This window comes from Xiphophorus couchianus, chromosome 7 (assembly GCF_001444195.1).
Source record: "Xiphophorus couchianus chromosome 7, X_couchianus-1.0, whole genome shotgun sequence".
Lineage (NCBI taxonomy): Eukaryota > Metazoa > Chordata > Actinopteri > Cyprinodontiformes > Poeciliidae > Xiphophorus > Xiphophorus couchianus.
The window spans coordinates 13,437,299-13,456,020 of record NC_040234.1 but is presented as its reverse complement, the minus strand read 5'-3'; the positions used below and the strand labels follow the sequence as shown (position 1 = coordinate 13,456,020).

General features: G+C 40.2%; 2 protein-coding genes across 2 annotated transcripts; both read left to right on the top strand.

The window, feature by feature from the left end:
* The first annotated feature begins 1,892 nt into the window (after window positions 1-1,892).
* Window positions 1,893-18,140, top strand: gpr156 (G protein-coupled receptor 156). Its single transcript, XM_028024122.1, has 10 exons — window positions 1,893-2,160; window positions 5,525-5,677; window positions 9,811-9,938; window positions 10,092-10,227; window positions 10,312-10,422; window positions 11,237-11,362; window positions 11,567-11,662; window positions 12,851-13,087; window positions 13,821-13,979; window positions 15,692-18,140. The coding sequence occupies exons 2-10, from the start codon at window positions 5,537-5,539 to the stop codon at window positions 17,012-17,014; spliced, it is 2,457 nt and encodes an 818-aa protein (XP_027879923.1). The 5' UTR covers window positions 1,893-2,160; window positions 5,525-5,536; the 3' UTR covers window positions 17,015-18,140.
* On the top strand, window positions 5,699-9,666 carry LOC114148685 (E3 ubiquitin-protein ligase TRIM69-like). Its single transcript, XM_028024123.1, has 2 exons — window positions 5,699-7,511; window positions 7,866-9,666. The coding sequence occupies exon 2, from the start codon at window positions 7,868-7,870 to the stop codon at window positions 9,518-9,520; it is 1,653 nt and encodes a 550-aa protein (XP_027879924.1). The 5' UTR covers window positions 5,699-7,511; window positions 7,866-7,867; the 3' UTR covers window positions 9,521-9,666.
* Window positions 18,141-18,722: the final 582 nt, after the last annotated feature.

The window sequence follows — 18,722 nt, the reverse complement described above, 5'->3', positions numbered from 1 at the left end:
TAGTTAGTTTTAAAAAAAATCATTTAAAACCTAATTGCAGTAATTTAAGCCAAATGCAGCTAGATAGCTTAATATTGGGTTGGCCCCTCCTCTGCCTTTTAGTCATGTTTTTAAGGACTTTGTGATTTCTGTACCTGTGTTCTTGCTTAAGTCCCATTTAAGGTTTTGTTTAGTTTTTTTTATAGTCATAGTTACTGAGTCACTCCTTTGTAGTTGTTCCCCTTTTATTCTGTGTTTTATTTTCTTCATGTTTGCTGTCGCTCCTGTTTCAGTACTCCTTTGTCTCCTTTTATATTTTTAGGAGTTCAAACTGTGCTTGTCCAGTTTTCTAGCTTCTTGTCTCTTTCTTCATAGTTTCTTGCACTTAGTGTTATTTGGTTTTCTCAATCACCTGCTGCCACTCTTTTGGTCTCCACCAGTGTCTCGGGAGCCAAATTCAATTCATCCTGCGGATCTGCTCCAGTCACAGCAACCTCCCCCACTACTACGCCTTCAGCTCCTGCTCAAGTCTCACTGGCAAAGATGGCACGGCCCGTGTCTCCAACCCGGAGTCCAAGGGTCTGATCGGTGATACCTGCACACGCGTTTTCAGTTGGAGACACCTCTGATGTATTCAGAGACTGGATTTGCAACATCTCCACTGTTGTCTGTGGTCTGATCAGTGATGCCTCAAACATGTTTTTTTGTTGTTTTATTTTTTGCCTGATTGGTGTAGCGAAGTAACTTTATCCTGCAGGAGGTTAAGTCCCTATCTTTTGCTAATTTGTAACTCCCCAGTAAAGCATTGACAATTAATGACAACTCTGGCCTCTTTTAATGGGTCATCTAACCTATCAAAATGTTTGTTTTTGAAGATGGTCGATCAGAAATGTTTAAGTCATTGTTGATAAAAGAACAGTGATGAAAAACGTCATAATGTGTGACTTTTTGGTTGTAGTCTTACTGACAAATCTGGACGGAGATGGAGCTTGGCAGTGAGGATTTGCCAAAGATTTTGCAGTCAGCTAGTTTGTCCCCAAGATTAAATGCTCTTAATTTAATTCTCCTCTACACAGTGCAGCTGATGTGAGATTTTACAGACACTTCCATCAACTCTATAGGGAACACATGCGTGATTTTGAAAAGCAGGTTTATCAACTTGCTTCATGCCTCCGGATATGTGCTATAGGTTCATTTTAAAACTTTATACTCAATGTTAAATAACACAACTGTTATGGTGTTGGGAGAAAAAGAAAAACATCTGAATGCTTGTCTAAACTGAAAAAAGAACATCCCACTGGTAAACACTGCAGGGAGACATTAGAAGTCAGTGAAAGTTGACTGATGAGTGTCTGAGTGAAAATCCACATATTGTCCTCTTTTGTGGATCATAATCCGGGCATATCTTCCGTTTCCTCTCTTCACAGCTGTCAGCGGTGGCACTCCCTCATTAGGAATGACAGTGTGTGTGTGTGAAGGCTCCCACAGTAAATCTCTGTGACGTCTTAATAACAACTTTATACCTCTTCTAGCTTGGCGGAACAAATTTGCGAATATCTGCGTTTGCGCATTAGCAAGCAACTCATGCGCTGATGTGATTTGTCAGCCTGCAGAAACATTATTTTTGCTCGGAGAATCAGTAACGCCTGCTTTTAAACAACAGGTCAGTTATAATTTGTGTTTCCATTTAAACAAGCAGCCTGTTTGTTTGCGTTGGTGCCCAGATGATGTGCCGCCCAGCGTGTCCCAAATGCCAAACAGAGTCCCCAGAGGAATTTGCGACATCCCCTCCCGCACTGCACGGTCTCATCACACTCTGAGTGCCTGGAGCGTTTTGTTTTGTTTTTTTTTTTTGGAGAGAGAGGGAAAAGTTACCTCCTCTCCTGACACACACACCCTTGCCGCCCTCTCTCCCTTCCTCCCTCCCGTCATGCTCAAATGGAAACTCCTGCAGTCTGCTGAGCATTTTTCCTGAGTGACAGGATCCTCAGGCTGACAGTTTTGACGGCGAGGTCAAGTATAGGGGATCATATCAAGTCTGCAGCCTTGGAAACCATGTAGCGATGCTGGATCACTTTTATTTGTGTTTATTTGTATCTTTTTTCACAAGTTTTTGGAGACGTAAACGATGGAATTTGAGGCAAGACGTCGCAATGGAGTCCTCTTTCACTGAAGCCCGAGGTTTGGAACTTTAATTTCCTAAAATCATGCGTAGCAATGTTGTTTTTTTTTTTTTTTTTTAATTCTAATTTATCTTCGGGTTTTAAATCAGCGGCTTTACAACGGATTTGAAGTAGTCCGGCGTGCGTAAAGCAGTGCGTAAAGATCTCTTTCAACCCAAAAAAAAAAAAAGAGGCTCGCTTAAACACAGGTTAATCCGCATTTGGGGATCACTTCTAAAATCCGCAACAAATACAATTAAAATGGATTCAACAATTTGTTTTTCTGGGAGATGTTTTAATTAACCTATACGGTTTGCATTTCTTGAGGTCTCATTCAGACCCGACGCCGCCGCATAGACTTCATGCGTAACACAGTCAGGTGAATTTACGACAAATGAGTAGTTGCTTAAAACACACTTTAATATCCTCTGCGTGTGTTGTGCACAAGATCCAAAGAGCTCTTTTTTGTGACTGCCTGTAATTGCATTCTAACTCAGATTAAAGAATAAACTTATAAACGGATTACTGACTCAGAAAGAATGTTTCAATTTTTTCCCCTGAATCGGGCCTAGACCTGGCAGTTGCAGCTCTAATCTTTTCTTAATGTTTGATAGGATAATAAATCTCTTTATTCCTATTTTTTTTATTAACTTTGAAGAAACTTTAATAGACATCCCTAAAAGCGTTCCGAAGACTTGCGGCCTGCTAGGAAAGCCTGTAAGTGCACATACCGTCAGTTTTACTTTTCTTTTTCAATTTGGATTGTACCGGTAGTTAAAGTTTTTGGGGGTTTTTTTCCTGTTTTTGAGATTAAAGCGAAAGGTTTCTGAACATTGATGACAATACATTTGAAATATGAAGCTTAGCACATAGCATGGCCACGTAAGAAGTAAGTAGTGACAGCAAAGTCCCCAGCTTGAATTTAAGTTCATAAATGGAAATTTATACAGAGATTTATCCAGTGAGGAAATCAGGAGTAAAGTTGTCTCAGTGCTATAATGTGGAGATCTAACAAACCAGCATCCCACCCTTGGATTCAGAAACACATTTCAGGACACAATGAAATGCAGGGTTCAAGTAGACACAATTTCAGCTTTGGTTCTCACCAACAGTTCCATTGCTCTAAATAGTTGTCACCAGTCATCCATTGTCCATCTCCATTTATTTTTGGTGGGTTGCAAGGGGGAGGGTGCTTACCTCTAGCAGTCATTATGCAAGAGGCAGGGTGCACTCTGGACAGGTCTTACAAAGCAAACATGCAAACTCCATACAGAAAGACCTCAGGCTGAGATGCTGCAAGGCATCAGTTGTTTAAGTGACACTTTCCCGCATACAATTAGCCCATAATTTACATTTGAGGTTTCAGCTAGTATCGCATGTCTCATGTCACTCGAGAAAGCTATGATGAAAGAAGGCATTTTCTTTTCAAGAAAAAAACATTTTCTTACAATAACTACAGTCTCCTCAGTGGTCTGGCTGTTTAGTCCCTGCTTTTGCTGTTGGCATCTGAACTATGTTGTGTTTGTTTTCCCTCAGGTTTAAATTGTTGCTTTCCTTAAAATCAAATTTAAATCAACTCATACTCCTATGACATAGAGACCGTCTTTGGTTGAGTGAGGGGAAGTCTTTCCTCTTCATCTGTTTACTTCCACAGAAATCCAATTGTCTTTGTAGCAAATTTGCTAACTGTATCTTTTATGTATTGCCAGTGAGCCACCACACATCCATTTGAATTTTTCCCACTAAGAAGCATTTTTTCCTTTTTTGTTGCAAAAACAATTTGTGTCATGTTTACCACGAGAAACAGTTGGGTGACATATTCTATGCCACTATCAATTAAAGAATAGCACATCTGCTTTTGAGGGCATTACTGGAAAGGCTTTTTCTGTGTGAGATGGAAGCATTTTAAAATTATTTATCTACTTGAAAAAGACAATTACATGGCCATTAGTAATTTAGTTTAGTTCCATGCGTTTAAGAATTGTGTGTTTTCTACCTCAATAATATGATAATATTTGTCTTTTATGCCCTTCGCAATAAGTCGTTACGTTAAAGATAAAGTAGCTGGGTGCAAGCTAAACTTTACACAGGATATAGGCCCATCCCACGCACACTCACACTTACACAGGTAGCTCAGGTATTACTTGCGGTTTAGCCTTCAGGACTTTAGAAGACACTCCTCATGACTTTTGTGAACTGTCAAAACATGTCCAGAAAAACGGAAGATAATTTGAAGTCACTAACTGTTTGTTCTGCTCACACATTGACCCCCTCCTGCTGTCCCACACCCAAAGTTGGATGTTGGGTAGATCTTGCTGACACCTGTACGGTGGTGGGCTCTTTTCCAAGTTAAAAACAACAGCGTTTCAGTTAGAGGGTTTGAAAAGCTAGAGGAAATGCCTTACTCCGCTGGCTTTTCCTGCGGGAAGAAACTGGGCTGTGATCTATACTTGGAAAGTGATGACAGGACATGAGCAGGAACTTCATACATTTCCCAAACGAGAAGAGCTGCTTTGTTGAGTTTTTTCACTTTGGATCTTTTCATTTTGAATAATTGATTCCATGTTTTTCTGAATGTCCAAATACTCAGCACATCCGCGGCCATTCTGGCAGTGTTAGTCATTGCCAGTATGAGCACGTCTCCTACAGTTATGAATGAGACGTGCTGTGTCTGATTTCACACTGCTCACATAAAAACACACACACCTGTCTGCCAATATGTATCAATAAAAGCGATTTTAACCCACCCTGGCATCATGCGGCTGAGTCACATCTGCAATTACAATCATCATACTCAAGTCTAGGTTCAGCTCAGAGTATCAGATGTGCCTCATTTTCCAATCTCCAGCATGTCAGAGCAACCTAAGTGAAGCCTCATAAAAAAAGCCCCAAAACGCCCGTGGCAGCACTGACAATTTTTGTTCCTGTAAAGTCAGTCTCAGACTCTCGAACTAAACAGCTGAGCTGACTGCAGAATATGTCGACATAATTAAAAGCTGACTGTATACCAGGTCATTTCTATGATGACAGAGTGAAACAATGAGGTCAAACAGAAACTCAAAGGCTTCTCTGTTTATCTGAGGTTGTTTTCTACCACCAGCGCAATTCAAAATTATCTGCTTCCTCCACCTCCTTCTTGTTTTTGTCATAGCACCACACTGTGGTGCACCCAGGTCTTGCAACTGCTGATCCTTTGTGGCATATTCTTATATGATTGCAACTCAAGTAACACAATTTAAATGAAACTGAACAATTGAAGCACCAAACCTAATTTAAGCATTTTAAGTGCATTTACTGCTTTATTTCTTGTATATCAGTTATAAGGTCCATTGTTTATTTCCCAAGCGTGACCTTATGAGCTGCTTTGTTTGATTGTCCCACAGAATGTGTTTGTGATGGTGGACAGACTGGGGCCAGTCATGGAGCCTGAGCTGAACTGCAGCTCTGTGTGTGATTCCCCACATTGCCTCATCCAGGCTGGACTCAGCAGGCAGGAAGGCCAGGACATCCTACGGAGACTATGCATCCTAAACTCGGTAATCTTTCTCTTGACCTACATCTTCTACTGTCTCTCTGCTCTCAATTTATTTACACAGTATATGTATGCACACAATCTGAGTTGTCTGCCTGGTGCTGAGACTGTAGGTGACAACCAGTCTGTGTGTTTGAGAGACCCAGTGATGATCTATTTCCCATTTGCGAGGACAATTCTACAGATTTCTATTTAAAACTCTTGATATTTGCAATGGTTGTAGTGGAGACGGATGCTGCAGTTCCCTCATTATAATCTCCCACGATATATTGTTGTCACTATTTCTTGACTGATGAATATGAATGCACGCTAGCGTTGCTTTAGTGTGATGACAATTAAAGGATTTATTCATCTTAAGTTAAAAAAAAAAATCAGGCATACAAATAAATAACTTTGGGCACTGTATCTTAGATAACTGCTTCAAGTGAATTAGTTATTTGGCACTGCTGTATGTTTAAGTGCCAGCCACATGCATATTTTTACACATATTATAATCCACTTGATGCACTTTTGGCACTAATTTTTATTCCCATGTCTGACAGCCTTTGGGTCCTGTGTTTGGAGCTTGACACAACTCAGGATGCCAGATTTCCAGGCTTGTGGCCGTGTTGTAAAGATTTATTGTTGCACATTCGTTTTCAGACACTGTTTTGTTGTTTTAAATGATTTGGCTCAGTGTTTTAGATGATTGCACATAACTTGGAAATGTCTTCAATTTCTCTAGTTATCATGGCAACTATTCTGCATGTCAATCAACAATGATAAACAGTGGAATTAACAAAAGCTGATAAGAATTTTACTTTATTTTTTAATTGCAATTCCACAGCATAGAGTAAATATAAATAGCTACATAATACTGGTGTTCATAGAGCCATCAACAACTGGCATCCTGGTAATGATGTGTAAGAAGACATAAAATAAACTCATCTTTTATGGTGGTAGTATAATTCTGTAATGGAGATTGCACAAAAATAAATTTTACATTTTTTAATTATGTATTTGGAGGGAAAACATAAAATAGGATGTAGAACCAAAACCCAGCTCTCCAGGCAAATCTACAAACTAGGAAAGACATGTCTATTTTCCACTATCACCTTGACTCGGCTCAAATCTACGGTTGGTTTTCCATTACAATTGAATAACAGCTCTAGTGGGTGGTCCTCATATAGTTGGGCTGCCCCAAAGTCAAAAAAGTAGCTTAACGTTATTTGTATGTGACAAAAATGGAGGAAATAGAAGCTATGCTGAACATTCTGCACAACCTCCTATTGGCCTTAAAAATCTCAAATATGCTGAGTCACTGTTTTGAGTTTTTACAAATGGTGGGTCGGATTATTCTTAGAGTTCTAGGACGCATTGAGCAACATAAGGGAGGTAAGAAAAAAATTAAAATCTCCATAGCTCATTGTTGGAGAACTGCAACAAGACATGGCATCTAGACTCGAGAGGTCACGAGACTACATGACAACCATTTGACTCTATCTATGCTAAAGATAGGGTCAAAGATAGGTTATATTTTATATAGATGCAGTCCTAATAACTTTATGCTTCCCCATATCTCCTTTAAATGCACCGGATTTGCTTGTTTGAACTATGATACCATTCCAGTTGATGGAGACAGCTGAAATCGAGAAAGGTAATGGGCATGTACTGAAGCTATGTTTAGAATCCCCTCTGTCCCCGATACCTTTAAGAGAAGCGGGAGGACAGACCAACAGCAGAAGCCGGACGGGTGATACTGTAAACAGACTTCTGAAATAAAAGATACAGCATCAGAAACACTTTGACAAAGAACACAAGTCAAGTCTTTCTCTCTTCAAAGGACCAAAAACAGCAAGGTAAGCTATATCTTACAAATCTTTTCATGCTTCATGATGTTAACTTGTGCAATTAATTACCTTAAAGTAAGCCAAAAGTTTGAACCAAATGTTCTGTTTTAGTTTTTTATTGCATTCTCCATAGAATGCCTCACTAATATTGCTAGCTGATCCTGGCTAACATACAAACTACCCTGATAGCATGTGACACAGTGTAATGAAACATAACACCGTGCATTTGTTACTGTTCATGGCTAACTAGGACACAAGTGTTTTCATGCCTTGTAAAATAGTGGAAAGCCAAAAATAAAAGAAGCTGAGGCAACGTATTCCATAATGTCCCACCTGTTTTCTTCTTTCTGGATGTGTTCCCAGATATGGCTACAGCCGCCAGCATTCTGTCCAAGGAGCATCTCCTTTGCCCCATCTGTCTGGATGTGTTTAACCAGCCAGTCTCCACTCCGTGCGGGCACAACTTCTGTCGTGACTGCATCCAGAGATACTGGCAGAGTACCAATCCGCCGCAATGCCCCATGTGTAAACACAAGCTGTACAAGAGGCCTGACCTCAAAGTCAACACCTTCATATCCGAGCTGGCTGCTCAATTTAAAGACCATGGGGAAATGAAGTACAAAGACAAGCTCAGAAGTATGGACATGTCAGGCCACAAGGGGGAAGTTGCTTGTGATGTGTGTATAGGTAAACGGGTGAAAGCTTTTAAAACCTGTCTGGAATGTTTGGCTTCATTTTGCCAGACACATCTGGAGCCCCACCACGTTCTAGGCACCCTCAAGAAACACACCCTGATCAACCCAATTATGAACATGCGAGACAGATTGTGTAAGAAACACGAGAGCCTCCTGAACCTGTTCTGCCACACAGACCAGATGTACGTGTGCCAGGTCTGTGTTGAGGATGACCACAAGGCACATCGTATGGCTCCTATAAAGCATGAAAGCCAAGACAGGAGAGATCAGATCAGAAGTATGAACATGGAAGTGCAAGAAGACATCCACAGTAGGCTAGAGAAAACGTGTGAGATCGGTCAAGCTGTTGAGTTTAGCAAAAGAAACACTGAAAAAGAGGTTGAAGAGAGTTTTCTGGTCTTCAACAAACTGCTTCAAGTTGTTAAGACAGTCCAAGCTGACGTGGCTGAGGCTATCTTAGCAAAGCAGAGGTGTGTCGAAAGCAGGGCTAGTGAGATGACATTGGATCTTGAGCAAGAGATTAATCAGCTGACAAACAGGAGCACTGATTTGGAGCTGCTCTCACAGACAAATGATGATCTCTACCTTCTCCAGAGCTTTCCGGCTTTCTCCACTAAGCTGCCCATCAAAGACTGGTCTGGGATTTGGGTAGAAAGTGCAGTCTATGTGGGAACAGTGAGAAGGGCACTCAGGAGAGCAGAATCACAGCTTGAGGAAACCATCAAGGCAGAGGTAAAGAGGCTTTGCAAGGTTGAATTTGAGCGGGTAAAAGCCTACGCTGTGGATGTGACGCTGGATCCAGACACAGCTCACCCCAAACTCGTTCTTTCAGAAAACCGGAAGCAGGTCTATCACAGCGATGTGGCTGTGAACCTCCCTGACAATCCAGCAAGATTTTACCCTTGTGTTAGTGTCTTGGGGAAGGAGGGCTTCTGCTTCGGGAGGTTCTCCTATGAGGTTCAGGTGAAAGGGAAGACAGAGCGGGATATTGGAGTGGGACTCGAGTCGGTCAATAGAAAAGGAGGGAATCTGCTGAACCCTGAAAGAGGCTACTGGACTCTGGGAATGAGGGAGGATGAGAGTTACTGGGCACTCAGCAGTCCTCCTGTTAGACTGCCACTGGTGGAAAAGCCCCAGGCAGTCCTGGTGTACGTGGACATGGAAGTGGGGCAGGTTTCATTTTACAACTCAGACTCTCACTCTCATATCTACACGTACACTGGATACACTTTCAGTGAGAGACTTTTCCCCTACTTCAACCCGCGAAGGAATCACAGTGGGGTCAATTCAGCACCTCTCCTTATCCTGCCTTTGAATATCTAAATTTTCACTATGTACTATCTTTTATGATGCTTTCAGATCTTTCAGCAAACTTTATTACTGATTAATAATAGTAGTAGTAATAGTTCCACATCTGTTTTGTAATGCTTGATGCTTTTTTTCCCTGCAATAAAATTCTGCCTTATGAATTTGTGCTTGGTTATAATTTTTACATTTGGGATTTGAAGAAACCTGGACTCTGGAGCACTTGTAGGATTAATTATCTTTTCCACAGAGGTACCAGAAGGGGCTGGAACTTTATGGGGAATAAATGTCCATGTCTGTGTGTGTAGTTGGCAGCAGAGGTCCCAAGGCGTTTCCTCTCTCCTGCGCTCAGAGCGGTTGTCTGGACGATGCTATCGTCTGGCATCCTGTTGGCGTTCTGCTTTCTGGTTTTCACCCTGCGCTTCAAAAGCAACAGGTAGAGTGAAAAGTGTATTTAGTAATTTCGTGGATCCCTCCACGAAATTATGTTGAATAATGTAATGTAGTTAAATGCTAGCAATTAACTACAAATTCATCAAGCAACTGTATACTGGCATGTTAAAGGAGTCTGCTTGTGTTGTTCCATCAGGATAGTGAAGATGTCCAGTCCCAACCTAAACGTTCTGACTCTCTTTGGAAGTGTCCTCACATATATTAGCGGCTTTCTATTTGCAATTGATGAGCAAGCTCATAAACAAGCTGACGTTTCTATTACGTTGCTTCAAGTAAGTATCTAAATCCTTGTAGCTGCAGTTTTATACTGTTGGAGGTAAATTTTAAGGTGATCCTTGTGGTTTTCCCTCCTCCAGGCCCGGATGTGGATACTTTGCATTGGAAGCACCCTGGTCTTTGGGCCAATTTTGGGAAAGACCTGGAGGCTTTACAGAGTTTTCACTCAGCGAGTTCCCGACAAGAGAGTGGTAGGCAGGCTCTTCTGGTTTCCTTGTGCTCATCTCGTTGACATGCACATTCTTGTCTTTTTCGTTTGTATCACTGTAGTTTGAATTGAGAACATACTGTTACAATAACACGAACCTCAAAGTAATTTAATATATAAATTGACTGTCTTAGTATGTAATCTCATGTCACCTCATGGTACACTGAGATGCAAAGTGGTTATAATAAAGCAGCTTTTTGGCTGTTATCCACTGTCCTTTTATTGAAAACACTACATTCCCAGATTCAAAATGTAAAATCCCAGATTTCTGTGATTTAGATAAAAAACATATTCATAATTTATTTCAAATTATTTCCCTTAATATGACATATATTCTGAACAAATCCGTTTAAAAAAATTTTATCCATCCATTCTTTGGCTTTTGCTTATCTAAGACTGGGTTGTAGGGTAAAAGGTCTAAAGGAGAAAGCAGACATTCGTCTTCCCAGCAACACTCTCCAGCTCGTTGCAGTAGATCTCTGGGCCTTCCACATAAAAGCTCTGCGTCACATAAACCATTTTAACGGACGTTCACGTATTTTGTTTCTTTAGTAATTAATGAAGTATTTTTGAGTAATTCAACCTGACAACAGTAATGCATGGCTGCACATTGCTCTGAATAATTGAATACCGTCAAATTTAGATAGAGTATTTACTAAATTAGCCTTGGTGTGCAATTACTCTGAGCTCTTTTTATGATGTAGGCTTATCTCCAGATCAAGTTTCTGTGTGTGGATGGTGTAAAGATGGAAGGTGTAAAGAGTTCATCTTTATCACTGCGTCTTTTTCCGTCTCAGATCATTCGAGACATCCAGCTGATTGGCATGGTAGTTCTACTGATTCTACTGGAGATTCTGATTCTCACTACCTGGAATCTCACAGACCCGGTGAGATGCTCACGATCTGTCAGAGCTGTTGCCAAGGTGAGAATAGTTAGTAAGCTATGCATTGATTTGTTTGGTAGATTTCTGAAGATGATCATATGCAATATATTACTGAGTCATGATTGAGTCTGAATCTTTTGTTCTTTTAGATGCTTTTTTGATAAAACAGGGTACACAAAAGGTAGATTTTTTTGTGTGGCGACGTGTCAACTTTGATGTAATATTTGGTTTCCATTCATGTAGGCGACTGAGAGAGACACCTCCTACTCTTTGTCACAGCTGGACTCTTGCTCCTCAGAATACTCAAATATTTGGCTCATCATCATTGCTGTTCAGAAAGTAAGCTTCAGCAATTTCATTTATGCTTGTAACAACACCACTGACTCACTACATTTAATGTTTTTTGATAGTGACATATTTTATGCAATTTATTTTTCCAAGAATGGTTTTCCAGTTTAGAGAAAACAAACAAGCAGAGATTTAGAAATAAAGTGAATATGTCCAAGACCAAAGCTAAACTGGAAATGTTGATACAGCTCCCTCCACAGTCACTGGTATCTCTGGGAATAATGTGCAAATTTATGTTTAACTACAGTACAGTGGCATAATCTCAAAATGAAAAATTTACCCCCATTACAGTCCTACTCATTGTTCATAGTGGCAATCTTCCAGATGTTTTATACTTACTATGTAATTTTTACTCTGACTGTAGCACACATAGATAAGCAGCTACTTTCCTGAACTTTGAAGATTAATGCCCACTTGCTGAACTTGAATGGCATGTTGTCTTTTCTTTACTGTTTTAAAGAGTGACAAATATAAATTGTCTTTTGTGTCATGTTTGTGTCGATCCAAAACTGGAAGTCATGTGGCAGACAATAGTTTAGTAAAATAATGACATCCATTGAAATTATAATGTATTCAAAAGCTTGGCATAGTGATTATGTGGAAAAAAAGATTACCGTTTTAATTAAAATGCAGTTTCTGCCAGTGCAATTAAAAAGGAATTCATTTTAAGGCTTTTTACATATGTTTACCAAAAGTATAGCGTGTGGTATCTTTGCACTGAAAACACGTTTTTAAAACTCTGAACTAATTATCTTGAAAGTTGCTCAAATCCCTGAGTAAAATTATTTTCTGAAATGTTGCTTTCAGATATGCAAATGAGGCTTCAGCTGTCAAATTAGCAGCTAATTTGCATCATTATTTCTAGAATAAAAAGCTCACCAATGAATAAAAACAGGTTCCCAGTGACTGACGTACAACAAGATAAAAGAATGTCAAAATTACCATGATGGGATTTTGAATTTCCCCATCCAGTACACAAGAAAACTTTTGACAAGTGAATTTCACCAATATGGGATCAATAAAATCTTATGTAAAGTAATTGTGATTCCAGGAAGTTTAAATCTAAATCTAAATAAATACTAAAAAAAGAAAAGTGAACAAAAAAAAAGCATAACAAAAGAGTAAATTTAGTAAAACAGTAACATTTGAAAATAATGACTTCTGCTCTTCTTTATCAAGGGTTGCCTCCTCCTTTATGGCACATACCTGGCTGGACTCACCAGCAATGTCAGCCATCCTCCAGTCAACCAGTCTCCCACCATCATTACGGCCGTCACTCTGGTCACCTTTTCCTCTGCTGTGGCCTTCCCTGTGTTCTTCTTCCTACACACCTGGCCCAACCTGGTCTACAGCATTGTAGCTGGAGCCATCTTCATCTGCACACTGGCCACTAACTGCATGCTGTTTGTGCCACAGGTCAGAGACAAAACCTAACAGATCCCTGACTATAACGACTAAATATTAGCTGAGATTGTAATTAGTTTAAACAAAAACATGAGATAAAGTCATGTTGTCTGTAATGTTGATTACACTTTCATTATCTTTTCCTTATATCCCAAAATATGAGGAGTTTTTTCTTTTAAGATCTGTCATGAGGAAATCCATCCCACAAAGAGAAACTGTAACAGATGGACAGATGACAGTGTGTGTATAGGAAGGTTTAGGGTAAATCCAATAAACCTGACATGTTCTTGTTGTACTGATGGATGAGGTTTCGGTGTCTGTCAGGAGAAGATGACTCACAAAGAAGTCCTCATAATGAGTCAAAACTTTGTAGGCTGCAAACAGGTTTACGACTCTGAGAGTCTAACAACGGGTTTATGTTAACATAAAGGAATGCATCTGCAGCGAGAGGAAAAGAAATAGTTCAACAATGAGCAGTGCTCTAAAGCACACCTCCATCCATCCATTTTCTGGTCACCCTTGTCCCTAATGGGGTCGGGAGGGCTGCTGGTGCCCATCTCCAGCTACGTTCCGGGCGAGAGGCGGGGTACACCCCGGACAGGTCGCCAGTCTGTCGCAGGGCCTAAAGCACACCTCATAGAGATATTCCTGAAAGGATTTATTTCTCTTCCGAGAGGTTTATATGTTGCTGGGAATCCGTGTAGCACACATAAAACTCCTAAATATCAAACCTGTCTTCTTGCAGCTGACCCAGTGGCGACAGTTTGAGGAGGATCAGAACAACCAGAGTCAGATGGCCAAATATTTCAGCAGCCCCAGTAAGAGTCAGCCATCTGTCTACAGCCAGGATGAGATCTACTTCCTGCTGGGGGAGAACAGCTCAATGAAGAAGCTCTTGAATGAGGTAATGTAATGTTTTTTATACACAAAGTGGTTCATTTAAACAGAGGTTATATTCTTTATATATGTATTTCAATATTTCAGTGCATGTGAGTTCCAGTCGTCCAAACTTCTCCCTTGGTTAAAAGGATGAAAATTGTTTGGGAACATTTGCATTGTCTTGTTTATTAGAGTTTGTCAAGAGTGTAGGACTGTTCATGGATGAGCAGTCCGACAGAAATGAATGTCGTTATGTAACCAGTTGGTTTCTAAATGGCTGTCTTTGTCTTTTACTTTGTGGAACCAGCTATGACCATATTAGGACAAGAGGATGGCCCCTAGAAGATGAGCCAGAGGAATTAGATGATATCATTATTTGAAGACAAAATATATTGATATTGATGCAATTAAAAGCTGTTGAGGGTTTTTGATTAGCTGCTTAATGCAGACGGTTTCTTCAAGCTATAACTTGCCTCAGTGTGTCTACTTCTGTAAATCACAATTCTCTTTACCTTGGTGACTTGATCAGAATGCAGCTTCCTTTTTAGGGCAAGAACATTTAAAATTCATGGTCATCCAGGCCAGTAAAAGCATAATTTATAACCGTAGCAAGTATTGCATCGTTTCATCCTCTCTAAGCTCTATGTTTAGCTTGTACACAAGTTCAAACATCTCTTAATCATCCTGAGTTAAAACTCTTCTAAACTTAATAAGTTGTTACATATTAAGACATGATTTTGTGTGTCAAATAGCATTAATTGAATATTTTAATGAGGCAAAATTTACTATTGCCACTCTGAAAATGTAGACCAGATCTGACTCTCATGAGCCCATTGTTGCCGGTTTGTGCAGTAGTCAGAGGTCACCGTGGGCACTTGTGTCCCTTTTAACCCAGTTAACAATGACTTTCAGAATGCCGATTCAGTGTTTAAGTTTAAAAAAGCTATGGTAAGCGATTTTATTTATCTGGAGCTATGGTTCAGAAGGTAGCCACCTTCTGAGCCACTTTCTGAGCAACGGTGGGTAGAAAGGTACCCACCCTCCTACCCACAGGTTACAGGATTTTGTCCTGTGACTATTGAACGTAGTGTACTCTGGATTTAATAAAGTGCTATAAGTACAGACCATTTACAATTTATCTGTCTTTAATAAATTTGTATCTTCCTCCTCCTGACAATGTTTTCATATGGAGCAGTTTGATGAAGTGCTAGGCTAATGTTAGCATGCATTCTCTATCTTTTGATCTAACTTGTTAAGCATTTCTTTACAACTGGGACCAAAACTGACAGAAGAACTCTCCTGCCTCATAAACTTGATTTGAATGTCGAATAGTGTAATTCTCCCAGATGGACACCAAGCTGCTCCAATAATGTTCTCCATATCAGTGTGAACATTATTGTAAAGGGTGAGATTGTGTATTTTCTACACTGTATTTTACAACCTGTACTAACAAAACATGTTATGATTTATGGAAATTGCTGTAAAGGCAGCGCCATGGCTCACTGATGCCTCACTGCAAGCATGAAATTAAAGACAGTACACCAAGGACAGGTGTTAGGATTTTAGTTTCACGAACACCATTATTTACCCTGTGCCATCATGTCCCCTGACGGGAACATGAGGCAAACACTAAAATCTCAACAAGTTGTGGAAGGTTTCACAATCCAGTTAAGTGATAATATCTATCATTTTTGTTTTCAAATATTTAAACTTCTGCTTTTTCTTTTCACTTTTCAGAAGAATGCTGCTATTGACAGTCTTCAAGAGCAGGTAAACAACGCCAAGGATAAACTCCTGAGGCTCATGACAGCAAGTCAGCCCCTAGGGGACCAGGACGTTGATTCCTCTGCTGCTTATTTCAACTCCTCCTCTACCCAGACCACCGAGCTTCAGTCTGAAGGAAGCTCCTCTTCCTGTTTATCTCAGAGAGACACAAAATCCAGACTTTTGCCTCCTCTGGCCTCTCATAATCTCACTCTGCCTCACGATCCCTCAAATACACTCCGGATACCTTCCATTCAAAACTCAGTGAACCTCAATCCTGCTTCTTCCCCCTTTACTGATGACATCCTGAGTGGAAGCCGGAAAGATGTCCCCAACTCTGCAACTAGACAGAAAGCTGAATCCACAGTGAGAGAGAATGTCAAGCAACCTCTGTCCCCCACATTTCCAGGAAGGACAGCGGAGGAGGCTGTTCATTTTGTCACCTCTCTTCAAAACCACAGAAGACTGAATCCCTCTCAAGTTGAACAATTTGCCAGTCACGGTGGCCTGCCAACGCATGTGGGACCAAATCCCAAATTGACTGGCTTCGTCAGCAGCGAGAAGCTGCAAGAGATCATCCAGGAGCTGAGCATGGATGCAGTCATGGAGACAGCGCTTCGATTTCCAGGTCAGGCGTCTAAGACGTCATCTCAACCGAAACTGAGCACGTTGTCCCCTCTGTCCCTCTGCTCCTCTCATTCTCTCTTCCAATACCCCAGCATCTCTCCATACTCGATGAGAAAACGTCGGCCTCCTTTCCACCCCTCCAGGAGAGCTTTGTCCTCTTCCTGCTTCTACACAGGCTCAGATGTTCCCATTTGTGAACTGAAAAGGGACACCAGTGAACACCAAAATCCAGATGAGACACATTTTCGTGCTGATTGTAGCGTCACTGATTTAGACAAGTCAATAGAGGAGAAAGAGGGTGATAAAGAGGAAGAAGAGGAGGTGAAAAACTGTCAAAGACATGCTTCGCGCTCTCACAACTGCCCACTCTGGCGTTGTGCTACACAGAACTGTTCACCTGAGCACGATGTGGGAGAAGACGACAGCGGCAAGCAACGCCATCGATGCATCAGAGACTCGAGTGGATATTGGGATTCAGACTCTAGCAGCTCCACAGATTACTGCTACTACCATCGTCCTTACTGTGATTCCTGCCTGCAGCGGGGCACCTTTCTGTCCTCAGACAGCTCCTCAGACTCGTCTGACAGCGAGTACGAGGATTACACCAACCTCTGTCGCCCCCCGCGGCCCGTTGTGTTTAAAGATGACCTCAAACCTACTTTAGTATGACAAAATGTTTACTGCACTTTATGTTATTTAATTATTTCCACCACTTGAACTTTGAGTACTGTGAAGAATTATTTGCTTTCTCATACATTTTTGTTTGTTTGTTTCACTGAAAAGTTTCAGATAATTAAACACATTTTAACGCTAGAATAAACACAAAATGCATTTTTCACATAATAATTTTATTTATTAAAGGAAACAAACTACCAGCAACAATCTTGCCATATGAGAAAGGTTCATTTCTCCCTAAACCTACCTACTAGTTCCATAGCTAACCTTTGCAGCAGCAACAGGCATAAAATGTTTGCTAAATCTGAGATTGGGTCTTTTTCATCACTGTGAAGGAATTTATACCACTTTTTTTGCAGAGTAGTTTTGATCAGCCTCATTCTAGGGTTTTCAAACATGAGCAGCCAGTTTAAAGCCTCTTTGCACAATCTCAATAAGACTTAAGTTCAGATATTGACTAGACCACTGGGAAACTTGAACTTTTGCTTGCAGTGGGGGGATAACTTTTGAGTTTAGTGTCAGAAATTCACGCCCAGACATCCTCATTTAGGTACAGAATTTTATTCAATTATGGCAAGTCATCCAAGTCCCAAAGCAGCAAAGAACCATAACATCAAACCATGGCCATGTTTGGCTGTTGCTATGATGTACACCACATGTAACTGGAACCACACCTTCCAAAAGGTTCTGTTCAGCTTCAATTGCTGGAGTCCCAAAGTCTAAGTTGTAAGCCTTTCCAGACAGATAATAGACAGGAGCTTTGTTTTTCATCTTCTTTAAAAAGTCTTTAAATGAAGATATTGTGTTTCTTAATATATCCTGTCAGACTGGTTCTATTTGAATTATTTCATTATTTTACAGGTCTGACACCAATCAGGCCTGGGTGTGACTAACAAAACTGAATCATATAATCTGGTTAATCAAAGTTTCTCATGGTTTAATGAAGCAGTAAATTACATTAATAAGGATATGTTATTTTGGGTACAATATTTATGTATTTATTTATTTTTGCCTTAATCAAAACCATTGAAAGTTCAATTTAGTTAGGCTCTCTGTGAGTTATTAAACTTTGTTTGATGATCTGAAACATTTAAGTGTAAAAACAAACAAACAAAAAAAGTAGAATATATATTTAAGAGAGTAAATACTTTTGTTTTCTTCTCCCCTCCAGGGGGTCTTTTGTGGGCTCTAGTGTCCCTTATATGAAAGTAGACTGACAGGAAAGGCGGAAGACATGCGGCAAATATCGCCGGGTCCGGGAATCGAACCCGTGACGGCCACATCGAGGACTTGAGGCCTCCAAACGTGGGTTGCTCTATCCCCTACGCCACCACATCACGCCTGGGGGAGTAAATACTTTTATTCACAGCACAGCATACTGACTCTTAAAGCGCCAGATCAATTATTATTGTGTTTAATGATGAACTTTTATACTTGGAGATAATGTAGCTCTAATTTCCGTAAGAAATGCTTTGTTTTTCCATTTTTATATGAAGAAAGCATTATTGTTGAATTCTGTTTGTTTGCTCATAAGAATTTTAGATCTATGAAAGTGTTTTGGCCAAAAATGCTGATGTTTTGATAATATTATTAATTACCTTTAAGTTATTTTTTTAAACGTGACGTCATTAGAACAAGCATAAAAAGGTGCAAAATTAATAGAATTTTATAGATGGTTACAGATGCACATTCATTTACTGTT